Here is an 18,262-nt window from a genome sequence, read left to right on the forward strand (position 1 = left end):
CCTTGTAGAGAGGTGTCTGGAGTCTTAAACGCTAGCAAGCAGCCATCTAAGATGCATCAATTGGTCTCAACCCACATGGATCAAAGGAGAATGAAGAACACCAAGGACACAAGGTAATTACCAGCCCAAGAGACAGAAAAGGCTACATAAACTAGAGACTACATCCGCCTGAGACCAGAAGAGCTAGATGGTGGCCAGCTACAACCGATGACTGCCCTAACAGGGACCACAACAGAGAACCCCTGAGGGAGCAGGAGAGCAGGGGGATGCAGGCCCTAAATTCTCTTCAAAAGACCAGACTTAATGGTCTGACTGAGACTAGAAGGACCCTGGTGGTCATGGCCCCCAGACCTTCTGTTGGCCCAGGACAGGAACCATTCCCAAAGCCAACTCTTCAAACAGAGATTGGACTGGATAATGGATTGGAGAGGGATGCTGGTGAGGAGTGAGCTTCTTCGATCAAGTGGACACTTGAAACTATGTTGGCATCTCTTCTCTGGAGGGGAGATGAGAGGGTAGACGGGGTTAGAAGCTGGCTAAATGCACATGAAAAGAGAGAGAGGAGGGAGAGAGTGGGCTGTCTCATTAGGGGGAGAGCAGTTGGGAGCATGTAGCAAGGTGTGTATAAGTTTTTACGTGAAAGACTGACTTGACTTGTAAACTTTCACTTAAAGCACAATAAAAATCAAAAAAAAAAAAAAATGGAAGTTTCCATGCTATAATGTAAATTTCTCAACCTTGTTTTTTTCTCCCTTAACATTCCATTGATGGATTCCTTCAGAGTCAAATGGTATAGATTTTAACTCATTCCACTTATTAGCTATTTAATAGTTCCTTTACCACATTTTTTTTTACCGCATTTACTCACTATTCCCTATTTAAATGTATTAACTTCATTTCTTGTCCTTTTGTCCCTATAAACAATGATGGAATACACATGCATATATAAATACATGTGTGTATGTGTATGTGTGTGTGTATATATATACACTTGCATTTTTATTTTATAGGATAGATTCTCAATGTATTTCTGAGTCTAATATCAGATTACCTTCACTCGAGGCAGGACACATTCACATTTCCACCAACAATATGTGTATCATCACTTTAAGTTCTGCCACCTGGTAGGCCAGAAGAAATAGCTATTGGTAATGTCACTGACACTTCTTTTACTACTAATAATGTTGAGAATTTTTTTCCTATGTCATTGACCATTGGAATTACCACTGTTACAATTTTTCCTCTAATATCTTTATCCATTTTTAAATTATTTATATTTTTCCTAAGAAATCTTATATTTTAGAGATAAACGCTTTATCTGCCATACATATAAAAAATTTTTTTCTAATCCATCATTTGCCTTTTGATTTTGTTTGTGGTATTTTTACGAAAATTTGATTACACGTACAGAACTTTTTTATACTAAAAGTTAGAGATTTATAAAGACTAAAGGCAGGTCAATTTGGATCAGCAGAAGAAGATTATACTTAAATGTCCCTCTTCACCAAAACAGGAAGAGTTGGTACCACTGGGTTATAAAAAGGCAATTCACGAGTTTGGTTAATTCTCATTTCACAAAAGACATGACCGAGGGCAAAATTCAGACCCTTGTCAAGTAGGCTATGGACAAAAGGGTTTGAGATTGGTGTCACTACAGAGTGTATTCCTTTGATAATGTAGTGAATGCCAGCCTTTTAACTACACCCTCAAATGTGGGACTCAGGGGTTGGAATAGATATTCTATGATGGGGATGATGGCCTAGGACAGAGCTATCAGTCAGTTCATGACACACAGTGAACAATAATATTAGAAAAATTAAGAAAATGACAATTAAGTGTATAAGGACACCAGTGAGGGATCAGGGGGACACCAGTATGCCCAGAGCCACTCAGTCATGAGAGTAGGTGAGTGGAGAAGTTCTGAGAATATTCAAAGTAAAATTTTAGTACAAACTCAGCCTTAATTGACTGATGATGAAAATGCTCAAAAAGTTTCATATACGAATTTTTTCCAGAAGTACAAGAAAATCCTCTAAGAAGGCTAAAAAGGCAAAAGACAGCCAGAAGAGGAGAGGAAAAGAAAGAGGAAGAGAGGAAGGAAGGGAAGGAGGACAAGAAAGAAGAAAGATACCAGAAGAAAAGAAAGGAAAGAAAAGAGGACGGGAAGGAGAGAGAAAGCCTCTCTCTCGTGAGCACACATACAAACACAGAAGAAGGGAAGGAGGAAGGAAGACTTAGCCAAAGCAACAATGGAATTTAAAAACAGAAAATGAGGTTGGCAAACCTGATACCAGAAAAGAATACTAAAAAAGAAAAAAAAAAGGGGTATCATTCTGTAGTTGTTGATAGTCCTGAGCTAACCATTGATATACACATCTAGGAAGAAGATCTGCAACAACCCAACAGGGGAGCTTACCTGAATAACTTGGCTGCAGAAGATGATAGCCAGAATGGGGTGAAGTCTCCCACACATTTCCTACTCGAAAATGGTTTTGTATCTGAGAAATGACTTCCACTGTGTGGTATCAGAAAATGTGAGCAGCAGAGCAATTTTTGCAGTTCTGCTTCTAAGAGAAGTGGTAAAAAGCTTCTGCTCACCAGTAGGGAGTGTCAACCAAGCTGTGGCCTCAGAAGGCAATATCATCTTCTTACACTTCTTTCCATACTAGAATGCTTATTGCTGATATCCAATTAGGGGAAAGAATCAGTGATGTATCTGATGAATCCTTTATTCCTGCAACACCTTCACACACACTTCCGGTATGAATCTATATATCCTGGTGTATTATGGTGCTGTATAAACTTCTGCCTTTGAGGAAGAAAAAAAGGAATAAAGAAATAAAGGAAGTTATGAAGGAAGGGTCAAAGGTCAGATCCAGTGATTTTTCAGAAGCAGATTGCTGCTATCAATAATGTATACTTCATATTTCTGAGTATGTATATTCCTAAAAATTTGGCTATAAAGCAAATATCTTTAAATTACATTTCTTTAAATTGATTCACATCACTAAGTGAAAATAAATTCTCTTATGGATTGAATTGTGTCCCGAAAAATGTGTGTCAACTTGGCTAGGCCATGATTCCCATTGTCTTGGTCATCTAGTGCTGCTATAACAGAAATACCACAAGAGCATGGCTTTAACAAGGAGAAGGTTCTTTTCTCACAGTAAAATAGGCTAAAAGTCTAAATTCAGGGTGTCAGCTCCAGGGGAAGGCTTTCTCTCTCTGTCAGCTCTGGAGGAATGTCCTTGTCCTCAATCTTCCCCTGGTCGAAAGTTCCTCAGGCACAGGAGCCCCGGGTCCAAAGGACATGCTCTGCTCCAGGCACTGCTTTCTTGGTGGTATAAGGTCCCTAACTCTCTGCTGGCTTCCCTTTGTTTTTATCTCTTGAGGGATTAAATGTGCTGCAGGCCACACTCCAGGGAAACCCCCTTTACACTGGATCAGGGAGGTGACCTGGGTATGGGGGCTGTTACAATCCACCCTAATCCTTTTTAGCATTAAATTAAAATCACAAAACAGAGGACAACCACACAATACTGGGAATCATGGCCTAACCAAAATGACACATATTTTGGGGGACACAATTCAATCCATGACACCCAGTATTCTGAGATTATCTACCATTTTGTCATCAAATAGGATTTTCCTGTGTGTTGTAATTTCTACCTCTGTGATGTTAATAAGACAAGATTAGAGGCAGTTATGTTAATGAGGCAGGACTCAATCTACAAGATTAGGTTGTATCTTGAAGCAATCTCTTTTGAGATAGAAATCAGAGAAGCAAGGAGAGACAGGGGGTCCTCATGCCACCAAGCAAAAAGAGCCAAAAGTCTGTGCATCCTTTGGACCAAGGGTCCCTATGCTGAGAAGCTCCTAGACCAGAGAGAGCTTGATGACAAGGATCTTCCCACAGAGCCAAAAAGAGAGGAAGCCTTCCCTTGGATCTGACACCCTGATTGCAGACATCTAGCCTCCTAGACTATGAAAGAATAAATCTCTGCCTGTTAAAGCCATCCACTTGTGGTATTTCTGTTATAGTAGCACTAGATAACTGAGACAGACTCCTACAACGGCAAATATGATCTTAACAAATAACTTGGAAAAAGCTCATTTTATGCAATAATAACAATAAAATTCCCTTCCAAAATATTAATGCTAATTTCAGCTCTGAAATCTCTTGTGGCTTGGGAATATGCTTGCCTATATTGCTCTCTTTTACCTGCATATATTTATTCAAAATCTATGACAGTGGAAGATATACAGTAGATGTTGAGTAAGAACTTGTTTCATTTCCAGGATAGCTATGCACAGGGCCAGGAAAACTGTAGCCCAGAGGTCTTCTGCTTCCATGCTGTTATGGCTAAATGGATTTCCTGAAAGACCTTCCTTTTTTTGTTTGCTTGTTTTGTTTTGTTTTGTTTTTATGTTTATTAGAAAGAAAAGTGGGACAATTGGCAACAGTCAAAAAAAGTCTCTAGTTAGTAGCATGCTGTCAATGTTAGTTTCCTGATTTTGATAATTATATTGTGCCTATTGAAGATGTTCATATTTGGGGAGTCTCAGTGGAAAAGATATGTGATTCTTTGTATTGCTTTTTCATGTTTTTGTAAGTTTGAAATTATTTCAAAATGAAAGCTTAAAAATCACACCACCCACCTGTCATCTCTTCTTTCTGGAAAATCAGAGGAAGTCCCGTCCCCAAAACCACTCACTAGAGTTCCAGTGAATAGCTTCCCGTATCTCAGCCATCTCAGCCTGTGTCACTTTGACAGACTTTTCCCTTAGACATCTGGTAGGCACACTGACTGAGCTTAAAAATTGATTGATTATATCTCATGCCAACCCTGAAAAGTTTGGGACCGGAAAAGTTAATTTCTTCTGGAAAGGAAAATACACCCAGAAGGCATCAATGTCTCCAGAGAAGGCAGGCCCCAGAGGAAGGGAAGAATCAGCAAGAAACAATCTCCTGACACCATTCTCCTTCTAGAAGTGGTAAATTGATCCTCATGGAGCAGGGAAATAGGACTCACTCCCTGGAGGTTAGGCTTATAATCCTTCCATCCTCCAACAAACACCAGAAAGCTTCACGCCAAACCCATTGCTAATCCTTTGCTCTTTGATGGTTGTTGTAGAGGGGAACACCTCTCCATTCCAGAAAGATCAGAAACTGTCAGAGAAACTTCAGGTTTGGATTCATTTCCCTCTTGCCCAGAAAATGACATTGTGTAATACTTAGAGGACAAGATAACTGTAATAGAGCTGGAAAAACTATTGCTCTCTAAAAAGGCACCTGCTTACTTTGCTTCAGCTATACATTGTACAGCTATCAATTCCTAAGCATTAGTATCTGTCAGACCTAGAGAAGGGACTTCCACATATGTTACCTCATTCAGAGTGCTCAGCTCTTTGATGAAAGGGTTACAGTTGCATTTTACAGGCAGAAAAATTGGGTAATAATTAATACAATTGACTTGACCAAGGTCTCACAGTTGGTAAAGTATGAGTTGTAATTCAAACCCTAGGATCCTTACTCCAAATCCATTGCTTCTCTACTACATCTTAGCTGCCTACCATTTATCACAAATGAGAAAATTGTTGTTCATTTTAAGGGCTTTGCAAAATGGGATGGATGTGACCAAACGTCCAGTTCAAATGAAATAGATGCTTATGCTGCTGTGGCACAGCAATAATGCTTCTAATAACTGTGCTTTCTTGGACCAGCCGTAGGAAAAAAGTAAAAATCAGAGAAACATCTCTCTCTCATGTAGAGCACAGGATCTGCCTCACTTGGGTCTGATTGATCCCAACCTTCCTGAGATATAATGGGAGGAGGGTTGGAGTTTGTTTTGTTTTGCTTTGCTTTGCACATAAACTCGTTCTGAGCAGCCTATGTACATTAACACAGCTTTAACACCACTGTACCCATATTCTCACTCCCTCTGCACAGCATCTTCTGTGCTGCTTCAGGGAACTTTGGCTACACCGTAACAGCTCCTGCATAGACTTCTTCTGGGTAAACACCACAGCTGCTCTCTGTACAGTGGAGCTAAGTAGTAAAAGGTGAGCAACAATAGTCTTGTTAGAAATAGCTTTTTGACCCACTATTAATTTAGTTAGGTTGAATGTAAAAGGCTGTGGGTACAAAGAGAATCATTTTTCACACCTTGTTTTCTAGGGCAGCTTTGTGAGACTCTCAAAGCTGGAGAATTGCCCCAAAGGGGAACAGGCCTGGATCTTGTGGCTTTGATTATGAGTGACAAATTCTCCAACCAATGTTTTGGTCTGAGAGATAAATGTAACGAAAATATCTGTATCTATAAAGCCTTGATATCTTGTGTACTTGTCATATATTTGGAATAAGAATAAGCATTTTATATTGAAAAAGGGTTAAGAATCATATAAGCGAACTCTCTTATACTTCATAAAGTTTGAACGATTCCACTGGAGTGACTAAGCAAGTGTACTGCAATGCTAAACTTAGAATCTCCACCCCACCCCCTCTCCTACTCCTACATCCAGGACTGTGGGGTCCTAATCATCTGTAGCCTCAGGACAGGGAACCGTCTAGGGTGGAACTTGTTCTACCACCCAGAACATTCAGTCTCCCATTACTTCCTTTAAATCGAATTCCCCTTAAGCCTGGGTGAACTCTCTAGTAGCCTCAAGTCATTTGGAACCTTTCTTGTATGTGCCAGCTCCTCAAATTTCATCTTACAGGTTTTGTAAAGTTCAAATGAAGTAACTGGTAAGTATCTATCTACTTACCTATCTCTTTCTCTCCTTCTCTCTCTCTCTGTTGTGTATGTGTATATATATATAATATACATAGATCTGTATATGTAGAGAAAGGGTATACATATTTTCTGTGTTTGTGACAGTGTAGACAATCGTCTTTAACAGATATTCACATAATACCTACTTTCTTCCTCAGACTTTGCTGGGCATGGGCATAAACAGTGAGCAAGAAAGCAAAGACCTGATTCAGGAAAGAGCTTGGCTGTTTTTAGAAACAGAAAGAAAGGCCAAAGTTATATTACTGAACTTTAATATAAGTGTTGGGAAAGGCTATGAGTGTATGAGTGTGTCATTGTGTGTGTGTGTGTGTGTGTGTGTGTGGTGTGTGTATCTGTGTGTAGAGACATATCCCTATGACTTTGGAAACTCATTTCAGTAACTTAGGTGAAAGCTGGCCCAGCAGGTCTGAGTTAGCTCAGTAGAAGAACAGGCTGATTCCAGCTGCTGGCCTATAGAGGCCCCTGCTTTCTAACAAGGCCACTTGCTCAACCAAGGAATTTCCACTGTTCTGTAGTCAAATCGATGGTCCTTGCTTTCCTGTCCCTATAAATATGTAGAGCAGGAGTGAGCAAATGATGGTTCATGGGCCAAATCTGGCCTGCTGCCTGTTTTTATATTACAGCAAGCTAAAAACGCTTTTCTTACATTTTTAAATGGTTGGAAAAATTCATTGGAGAGTAACATTTCATAAAACATTAGACATATGTGATGTTAATTATATGAAATTCAAATTTCGGTGGACATAAATAAATTTTTATTAGAATACAGCTATGTTCTTTCATTTAGGTATTACTTATGGCTACTCTACCCTACAAAAATGGAGTTGAATTCTTATGACAGGGACTATATGGTCCACAAACCTAAAATATTTCATAAAAATTTGCCCACCCCGGTATAGGGCGTTACAGGGGTGGGGGAGTCCTTCTCTAATGAAAGGCAGGCCTTGGTGAGTACACTCCAAATATTCACACTCTCAGTGGGATTATGAGAGCTCAAGGAAAGGTGGGCCCCCTGATACTTTTCACCTTCTCAGTTTTTCTCTAATAAACCCTATTTTATATGTGCAGAGCTTATATTAGTAGAGCATGTATGCACACCCCATTTGTACAACACTGTGTGTGTGAGAGAGAATGAGAGAGAGTTTGATTGCTAGAACCATGAGATGTGGTTGGAGATATTTGTTGTTGTTGTTGTCAGACACCATTGAGTTGATTCCGCTCAGAAGAACCCCATACACAACAGAATGAAATATTGCCTGGTCCTGAGCAACCTTCACAATCCTTCCTTTCTTTGAGCCTATTGTTGCAGCCACTGTGTCAGTCCACCTCGTTGAAGGTCTTCCTCTTTTTCACTGACCCCCTAATTTGCCAAGCATGATATTTTTCTCCAGAGACTCGTTCCACCTGATGACATGTCCAAAGTACATGAGATGAAGTCTAGGCATCCTCGTTTCTAAGGTGCATTCTGGCTACACAGATTTGTTTGTTCTACTGGCACTCCATAGCATATTCAATATGCTTCACCAACACCATAATTCAAAGGCATCAATTCTTCTTTGGTCTTCTTTACTCATTGTCTACCTTTCACATGCATATAAGGTGATTGAAAATACCATGGCTTGGTGTTAGACACACCTTAGTCCTCAAGGTAACACCTTTGTTTTATAACACTTTGAAGAGGTCTTCTGCAGCAGATTTGCAAAATGCGATACGTCATTTGATTTCTTGACTGCTGCTTCAATAGGCACTGATTGTGGATCCAAATAAAATGAAATCCTTTACAACTTCAATATTTTCTCCATTTATGATGATGTTGCTTATAAGTCTAGTTGTGAGGATTTCTTTTTTATTGATATGTAATCCATACTGAAGGCTGTAGTCTTTGATCTTCATCAGTAAGTGCTTCAAGTTCTCTTCACTTTCAGCAATCAAGATTGTGTCATCTGTGTATCGCAGGTTGTTAGTGAGTCTTCCTCCAGTACTGATGCCATGTTCTTCTTCATATAGTCCAATTTCTTGAATTATCTGCTCAGCATGCAGATTGAATAAGTGTGGTGAAAAGATACAACCCTGACACATATCTTTTCTGATTTTAAACCACACAGTACCACATTCTTCTGTTCGAATAACTGCCTCTTGGTCTATGTACAGGGTCTATAGGAGCATAACTAAATGTTCCGGAATTCCCATTCATTGCAATGTCATCCATAATTTGTTATGGAGATGTTTATTATGGAATTATTGTGGAGATGTTTAGAGGGGACAAATCAAAAACCAAGGTCTAGATATTTTATTTTATTCTAAGTGAATTCAGAAGCTACCTAAAGTCTATGTACAACAGAAGGGAATGATCGGATTTTCTTTGTTTAAAGCATCACTTGGGCTCTGGCATGGAGGGCAGTCTGTTGTGAGGTCAGAATGGAAGCCAACTAAGACACTATCACAGTGGTCCAAGGGAAAAAAAGATGACTCGAACTAGGGTGGAGGCAGTGTAGATAGGAGAAGCTTAACCAAAATTTTGTTAACAAACATTTCATTTCTGATTGATTGGTGGGAACAAGCAGTTCATATGCTCAGTTAAGTAATTATGAGGTGAAGATGTGAATTTGGAGGATCTGTGTCTGACCTTGTCATAGATACACAAGGGAGAATCCAAGAGTTGTATCTAAGTCATATGAAGAAGGATTGTTACCTGCATTGAGCCATTTTCTGAACACAAAAGGCAAAGGGATTTCTTTAACCGTGGCTGTTTTCCAGGATAACAGGATTCAGGTAAAATTTAACATTGTCAGGTGATATATACATATGTATTCTACTAAGAGTAACTCTAATATAAATACCTCTACAGCACTGTACTTAAAGAGCTTATCAGTTCTGACCAAAAGTTTACTTGAGCCCTCAGTAAAAATGTGAATGAGAACAAAAAAGCGAGCTAGGAAATCTCTCAGTGTTGAATGAAAAGAGTAGCAATTGATATTTAATTCTTTATTTTCTTTCCCAAGGTGTTTCAAATGTAAATCTGGGTCCCCATCTGTCTTTACACTGTTATTCAGTATTTGCTGGTCTTTTACAGCTCACAGACACATGAAAATCTTCAACACCCTCAACAACTCCAACACCATTGATGGCTTCATCCTCCTGGGCTTCCCTTGCCCCAGGGAGGGTCAGATCCTCCTCTTTGTGCTCTTCTCTATTGTCTACCTCCTGACCCTCATGGGGAACGGTTCCATCATCTGTGCTGTGCGCTGGGATCAGAGACTCCACACACCCATGTACATCTTACTCGCCAACTTCTCCTTCCTGGAGATCTGCTATGTCACCTCCACTATCCCCAAAATGTTGGCCAATTTCCTCTCTAAGACCAAAGTCATCTCCTTCTCTGGGTGCTTTCTCCAATTCTACTTTTTCTTCTCCCTGGGTTCTACAGAAAGCTTTTTCTTGATGGTTATGGCATTTGATAGATACCTTGCAATCTGCCGGCCTCTTCACTATCCAACCATTATGACTGGAAGTCTCTGCATCAATCTTGTGATCAGTTGCTGGATATTTGCTTTCCTCTGGTTCTTGATTCCTGTTATCATCATTTCCCAAATGTCCTTTTGTGGATCCAGGATGATTGACCACTTCCTATGTGACCCGGGTCCCCTTCTAGCACTCACTTGCAAAAGAATTCCTGTGATGGAGCTTCTCTTCTCCACCTTAAATCCTCTCCTCATTATTATTCTCTTTTTCTTCATCATGGGTTCCTACACTCTGGTCCTAAGAGCTGTACTAAGAGTCTCCTCAGCAGCTGGAAAAAGAAAAGCCTACTCTATCTGTGGGTCTCATCTGGCTATGGTTTCACTTTTCTATGGCTCAGTACTGGTCATGTATGGGAGTCTATCATCTCAGCAAGAAGAAGGAATGCAGAAAATTGTGACGCTATTTTATTCTGTCTTGACCCCACTCCTTAACCCTGTGATATACAGTCTTAGGAACAAAGATATGAAAAGAGCCCTGCAGAAATTTCTGGGAATACAAAAAACAGTGTTAATCAAAAAGACCCTTGAGCAATATTAAACTCATATTTAATCTCTTTTTCAGATTAAAAAAAAAAAACTGGTATAGTTCATATACCTATTCATCCTAGTATTGATCCAAAACCTTAATCACCTGTGAGTCTGCTTCTACTGTCTATTTCTTCTCTGAGTTTTTGATCATTTAGAACTATTTCTTAGCAGGCCTCAATTTTTTTTCTTTTTTTTGAATGCAGGACATTGCATTAAAAAAATTCTGCAGACATTGTGTGTAGCAACCCAACCAAGATAAGGTGGTCTTTTAGCAGGTAGATAGAGTAGAGGTAGATAATTTTAATCCCATTTAAAAGTTATTTTTATGTGTTTTAAAGATGATCCATGTCAGTAGTGCTCTTTCTGCTGGGATACAGCCCTTACTCAGGAATATGGCATTCATGAGATCTCAAATGAAGCCAGGACTATGTACCAGGGCTGCTCCTGTTTAGTATGCCCTGACTCCTATTTCACCCTCTGACTCCTGGAATCTCTCCCTAACTCTTCAGACTCTCAGTTTCTGCTTTCTTCTACATTTCTTGAAGTATCATCTTGCATATTAACAGATTCAAAAAAAAAAAAAAAAGCCCTAAACCCATTGAGTTGATTCCTACTCATAGCAATCCCATAGGTCAAAGTAGAACTGCCCCAAAGGATTTCCAAGTTGCAGCTGGTGGATTCGAATTGCTGACCTTGTGGTTAGCAGCCACGCTCTTAACCACTACGCCACCAGGGCTCCATACACAGTAAAAAAAAAAAAAAAAACCAAACCCATTACCATCAAGTGGACCCCATAGGAATCCAAAAATGCCTTGAGGGAAGATTTCACCAAATTTTGGGTGTCATTCGCTGTGGTCCGCCTCTCTCAAGAATTTGTTCCTTTTGAAAACATAGAGAAATGGATGAATTTCTAGAAAATCTTTACCTACCTAAACTAACACAAACAGAAGTAAAAAAAAAAAAAAACTAAATAAACCCACAACAAGAGATTGCAGAGGTAATTAAAAACTCCAAACAACAAAAAAAAAAAAGCCCTGGCCTGGAAGGCTCCACTGGAGAGTGCTATCAACTTTCAGAGAAGAGTTAATGCCACTACTACTCAAAGTATTTCCAAGCAAGGACAAGGATGAAATTCTCCCAAAATCATTCTATGAAGCCAGCATATCCCTGACAACAAAAGCAGGTAAAGACACCACAAAGAAAGAAAATTACAGACCTCTATCCCTCGTGAATGTAGATGCAAAAATCCTCAATAAAATTCTAGCCAAGAGAATTCAACAACATATCAAAAAAGTAATTCACCATGACCAAGTGGGATTCATACCAGGTGTGCAGAGATGCTTCAACATTAGAAAAACAATTAATACAATCCATCATATGAATAAAACAAAAGACAAGAACCACATGATCTTATCAATTGATGCAGAAAAGGCATTTGAAAAGTTTCAACCACCGATTCATTATAAAAAATCTCAGCAAAATAGGAATAGAAGGAAAATTCCTCAACAGAATAAAGGGCATTTATACAAAGCCAATAGCTAAAATCATCCTAAATGGAGAGAAAGTGAAAGCAATCCCCCTGAGATCGGGAACCAGACAAGGATACCCCTTATCACCACTCTTATTCAACATTGTGCTGGAGGTCCTGGCCAGAGCAATTAGGCTAGACAAAGAAAGAAAGGGCATCCAGATTGGTAAGGAAGAAGTAAAAGTATCTCTATTTGCAGATGACATGATCTTATACACAGAACACCCTAAGGAATCCTAAACACAACTACTGAAACTAATAGAAAGTTCAGCAGAGTATCGGGATACAAGATAAACATACAAAAATCAGCTTGATTCCTCTACACCAACAAAGACAACATTGAAGAAGAAATCACCAAGTCAATACCATTTACTGTAGCCCCCAAGAAGATAAAATACTTAGGATTAAATCTTACCAGAGATGTAAAAGAATTATACAAAGAAAACTACAAGACACTACTGCAAGAAACCAAAAGAGACCTACATAAGTAGAAAAACATACCTTGCTTATGCATAGGAAGACTTAACATTGTAAAAATGTCTATTCTACCAAAAGCGATCTATAGATACAATGCAATTCCGATCTAAATTCCAAAGACATTTTTCAGTGAGATGGAGAAACAAATCACCAACTTCATATGAAAGGGCAAGAGACCCTGTTAAGTAAAGCATTACTGAAAAAGAAGAACAAAGTGGGAGGCCTCACTATTAAACCACCACATTAGTCAAAACAACCTGGTATTGTAAAAAACAGATACATAGACCAATGGAACAGAATTGAGAATCCAGATATAAATCCATCCACAAATGAGAAGCTGATATTTGACAAAAGCCCTAAGTCAGTTAAATGGGGAAAAGATAGACTCTTTAACAAATGGTGCTGGGGTAACTGGATATCCATTTGCAAAAAAATGAAACAAGACCCATGCCTCCCACCATGCACAAAAACGAGCTCAAAATGGATCAAAGACCTAAATATGAAATCTAAAACGATAAAGATCATGGAAGAAAAAATAGGGGCAACGCTAGGAGCCCTAATACATGGCATGAACAGTATAGAAAACATTACTAACATTGCAGAAAAAAAAAGGAGATAACTCAAAACTCCTAAAAACCAAACACCTATGCTCATCCAAAGACTTCACCAAAAGAGTAAAACAATAACCTACATATTGGGAAAGAGTTTTTAGCTATAACATTTCCCATCAGAGTCTGATCTCTAAAATATACATGATACAGCAAAAACTCAACTACAAAAAGACAAATAACCCAATTAAAAAATCGGCAAAGTATGTGAACAGACACTTCACTAAAGAAGACATTCAGGTAGCTAACAGATACGAGGAAATGCTCACGATCATTAGCCATTAGAGAAATGCAAATCAAAATTACGATGAGATTCCATCTCACTCCACCAAGGCTGGCATTAATCTAAAAAACACAAAATAATAAATGCTGGAGAGGTTGTGGAGAGACTGGAAGTGCTGGTGGGAATGTAACCTGGTACAACCACTTTGGAAATCGATTGGGGGCTTCCTTAAAAAGCTAGAAATAGAACCACCATACGATCCAGCTATCCTTCTCCTTGGAATATATTCTAGAGAAATAAAAGAATTACACAAACAGATACACGCACACCCATGTTTACTGCAGCACTATTTACAATAGCAAAAAGATGGAAGCAACCAAGGTGCCCATCAATGGATGCATGGAAAAACAAATTATGGTATATTCACACAATGGAATACTATGCGTTAATAAAGAAAAATGATGAATCCATGAAATATTTCAAAACTTGGAGAATCTGGAAGCATTATGCTAAGTGAAATTAGTCAGTTGCAAAAGGACAAATATTGTATGAGACCACTCTTTTAAGAACTTGAGAAATAGGTTAAACAGAGAGAAAATATTCTTTGACAGTTATGACAGTGGGAAGGGAGGGAGGGAAAGGGGTATGCACTAATTAGATAGTAGACAAAAACTATTTTAGATGAAAGGAAAATCAACACACAATACGGAAGAGGTCAGCACAACTGGACTAAACCAAAAGCAAAGAAGTTTCCTGAATAAACTGATTGCTTCAAAGGCCAGCGTAGCAGCGGCAGGGGTTTGGGGTACCATGGTTTCAGGAGACATCTAGGTCAATTGGTATAATAAAATCTATTAAGAAAACATTCTGCATCCCACTTTGGAGAGTGGCGTCTGGGGTCTTAAATGCTAGCAAGCAGCCATCTAAGATGTATTAATTGGTCTTAACCCACCTGGAGCAAAGGAAAAATAAAGAACACAAAAGACACAAGGGAATTATGAGGCCAAGAGACAGAAAAGGCACATAAACCAGAGACTACACCAGCCTGAGACCAGAAGAACTAGATGGTGCCCGGCTACAACTGATGACTTCCCTGACATGGAACACAAGAGAAACCCTGAGGGAGCAGGAGAGCAGTGTGATACAGACCCCAAATTCTTGTAAAAAGACCAGACTTAATGATCTGACTGAGACTAGAAGGACCCCAGAAGTCATGGTCCCCAGACCTTCTGTTAGCCCAAGACAGGAACTATTCCTAAAGCCAACTCTTCAGACAGGGATTGGACTGAACTGTAGGACAGAAAATGATACTGGTGAGGGGTGAGCTTCTTGGATCAAGTAGACTCATGAGACTATGTGGCCAACTCCTGTCTGGAGGGGAGATGAGAAGGCAGAGGAGGTCAGAAGCTGGCTGAATGGACAGGAAAATAGAGGATGGAGAGGACTGTGCTGTCTCATTAGGGGGAAAGCAACTAGGAGTATATAGCAAGGTGTATATAAATTTTGGTATGAGAGACTGGCTTGATTTGTAAACTTTCCCTTAAAGCACAATAAAAATTAAAAAAAAAAAAACAATTTGTACCTAGAACACCTGCTGCTTAAAAAAAAAAAAAAAATACAAACTCCAAACCTTCTGTCTTCAGTTCACAAAACCCACTGCTTTCTATTCAGATTTTATTCCTTCATCCCCCAACCCCGTCTCTTCCGCATGCCTCCACACCTCTATATTCCCCCCACCTAATGAATTGTCCGAGCCCTTGTGGCATAGTGGTTAAGAGCTACAGCTGCTAACCTTCAGGCTGACAGCTTGAATCCACCACCTGCTCCTTGGAAACCCTGTGGAGCAGTTCTATTCTGTTCTATATGATCGCTATGATTCAGAATCCACTCCAAGGCAATGGTTTTTTGTTTTGTTTTGATTTGTTTTGTTTTGTTTTTAGTGAATTGTCAAATATCCTGAGGCGGAGGGGGGAAGTGAATGTGGAGCCCACTTCCCTGCTTTTGCCTTCTTCCAGGAATTATAGTCCCTGAAGTTTTACCTGTGTAGATTGCTCTCCAGTACATTCAAATGGTTGCTTGTATTTTGTCCAGTTTTTATAGTTACTTTTCTCAGAAGGGTTAGTTGCTAAGCTGCTAAGTCATGACAATAACCAGGAAAAATACGCTAAAAAAAAAAAAAAGACTGAATTGGATTTATACCTGAAAACTGCATGTTTGATTTAAAATTAGAAAATCAATGTAATTCATCACATTAACAAAGTAAAAGTGTATAAACATTATATCTTTTCAAAACATACAGCAAAACACATATTAAAACTCAATATAATCCATTTTAAAATATCTTAGTAAAATGGGATAAAAGAACTATTTCTTAATTGATAAAGAGGTCTTATTTAAAAAATAAATAATCCTACATTAAATGCACTTACTGTTTTAGTTTGAAAGTTTTTCTCCTTGAGATTTGCAATGGAGACAAGGATGTTGATTACAAACACTAGTGTTCAACATTGTACTTCAGGTTCTAGCCAGTGCAATTCTGCAGGAAAAATAAATTAAAGTTATAAGGAGTGGAAAGTTAGGATATAAAATTGAAAAAACTGTATATATTTATGTGCAATATCTAAAAGAAATTAAAATGGTATAATTATACATGTATTATATCCAAAATAATCTCCCAAGAAAATATCACATTTAACAGGTGAATTTTTAAAAATCATTGAATATGAGTCAATATATAAATATTAATTTTATTTCTATATACCAGCAACAAAAGCTATATTTTAATGATACCACTTATAATGACATCAAAAAATTACCAAATGCCAAAAAAAAAAAAAATCTGACAAAAGAGGTAAAAGACCTCATGACAGAAGAAAAGTTGTTGAAGATTTAAATAAATGGAGGTTGCATTATTTTATCACAGGGTTGGCTGGGGGTTATTATTTCATGAATTGAAACTCAGTATCGTGAAGGTATTGATTCTCTCCAAATTGCTCTATAGTTTTAACAAGATATCAACCAAAACTCCAGCAGTTATTTTTGGGAACATTAACAAGCTAGTCCTAATTTTAAATGAAATGATTGAAATAATCATGAACAGAGAATGGGCAAATAAATTGCAGTATATTCATACAATGTAATGCTAAATACCTATTTAAAAGAACAGTAGTGAAGTAAAAGGAAAAGGAGGAGAAGAGAAAGAGAAATATGAAAGGAAGAAAAAATACGGGTGGATGACATATATCTAGACATCAAGACTTATTGCAAAGGTAATGACATTGTGATATTAGGGCAAAGATAAGCAAATAGGCCAATGGAACCAATTAAAACTCAGTGTTGCCCAGTCGATTCCAACTCATAGCTATCCTATAGGACAGAGTAGGACTATCCCACAGAGTTTCCAAGGAGCGCCTGGTGGACTTGAACTGCCAATCCTTTGGTTAGCAGCGGTAGCTCTTAACCACTGTGCCACCAGGGTTAGCAAGTCCAATAAAAGAACCACAGATACAAAGTCACTCGGTTTATGACAAAAGTAACAGTGCAGTGCAGTTACAAAGGGATGTTCCGAAAGTGAAAAAAGGAATGAACTCTAGGGAGGATAAATATGAGGATAAATAAAAAACTGTTTATATAATAATTATGGTATCTTGTGGGATTTGTAACATATGAAGAAATAAAATGTATGAACAAATGGATTTAAACCACTGTTACAATCTTAAATTGTTTAGGAAATGGTAAAAGTACTAATTTAAGGTATACCAAAACCAAACCCAAGCCCATTGCCATACGGTCAATTGAACCTAATAGCAACCCTATAGGACAGAGCAGAACTGCCCCATAGGGTTTCCAAAGAGAAGCTGGTGGATTTGAACTGCCGACCTTTTGGAAAGCAGCCTTAACACTTAACCACTGCACCACCAGGGCTCTAATTTAAGCTACATGCTGTAATAAATCGTGGATGTGTATTGTAATCACTAGAATAATTATTCAAGAGTGTATAACTAAAAAAACTAATGGGGATTATTAAATAATAAAATTACTTGAATAATCCAAAACAAGAAAGAACACAGAACAGATACAACAAATAGAAGAGAAATAGCCTGTCACTAATTAAAGCCTGGAAGCAAAAACTTAGAGATGTCGATTGTGTGAGGAAATGCACCCTCAGAGAATATAAACAATGTACGTTTTGAACGTTCTCTAGAATTGACAGTGAAAAAGACTTTCCCTGAAAAAAAAAAAAAAGTTCCCTGTAAACCCATACAGACATCTCACCATTGCCTTTTTAAGACATTCTTCCTGCCTTCACTCTCGGGACCAACTTACCCTAAACTATATGAAGACTATGGATGGAAGAAAGGATACTACACCAAGGACTCTTGAGCACAAACCATCCCAAGAGGAAACTGAAGGCTTCACAATAATTTCTAAGATGCCCCTTTAATTGTACCCCTTGAGAGTCTCAACAACGCTCTCTTCCCTTCCTTCACCTGCACCCCGTTTTTGAAATTGCCTCGTGAGTTCATACCTCAGTGTTTCCATCAACTCTGCAGCGTAAGTAACTAATCTATAAAAATCAT

General features: G+C 38.5%; 1 protein-coding gene across 1 annotated transcript; it reads left to right on the forward strand.

Annotated features, from left to right (window-relative positions):
- Nucleotides 1-9,866: 9,866 nt before the first annotated feature.
- Nucleotides 9,867-10,856, forward strand: LOC135232476 (olfactory receptor 11G2-like). Its single transcript, XM_064291838.1, has one exon. It carries the CDS (start codon nt 9,882-9,884, stop codon nt 10,854-10,856), a length of 975 nt encoding a protein of 324 aa, XP_064147908.1. The 5' UTR covers nt 9,867-9,881.
- The last annotated feature ends 7,406 nt before the right edge of the window (nt 10,857-18,262 follow it).

The sequence above is a fragment of the Loxodonta africana genome, chromosome 10 (genome assembly GCF_030014295.1).
Source record: "Loxodonta africana isolate mLoxAfr1 chromosome 10, mLoxAfr1.hap2, whole genome shotgun sequence".
In the NCBI taxonomy this organism is placed as follows: Eukaryota; Metazoa; Chordata; class Mammalia; order Proboscidea; family Elephantidae; genus Loxodonta; species Loxodonta africana.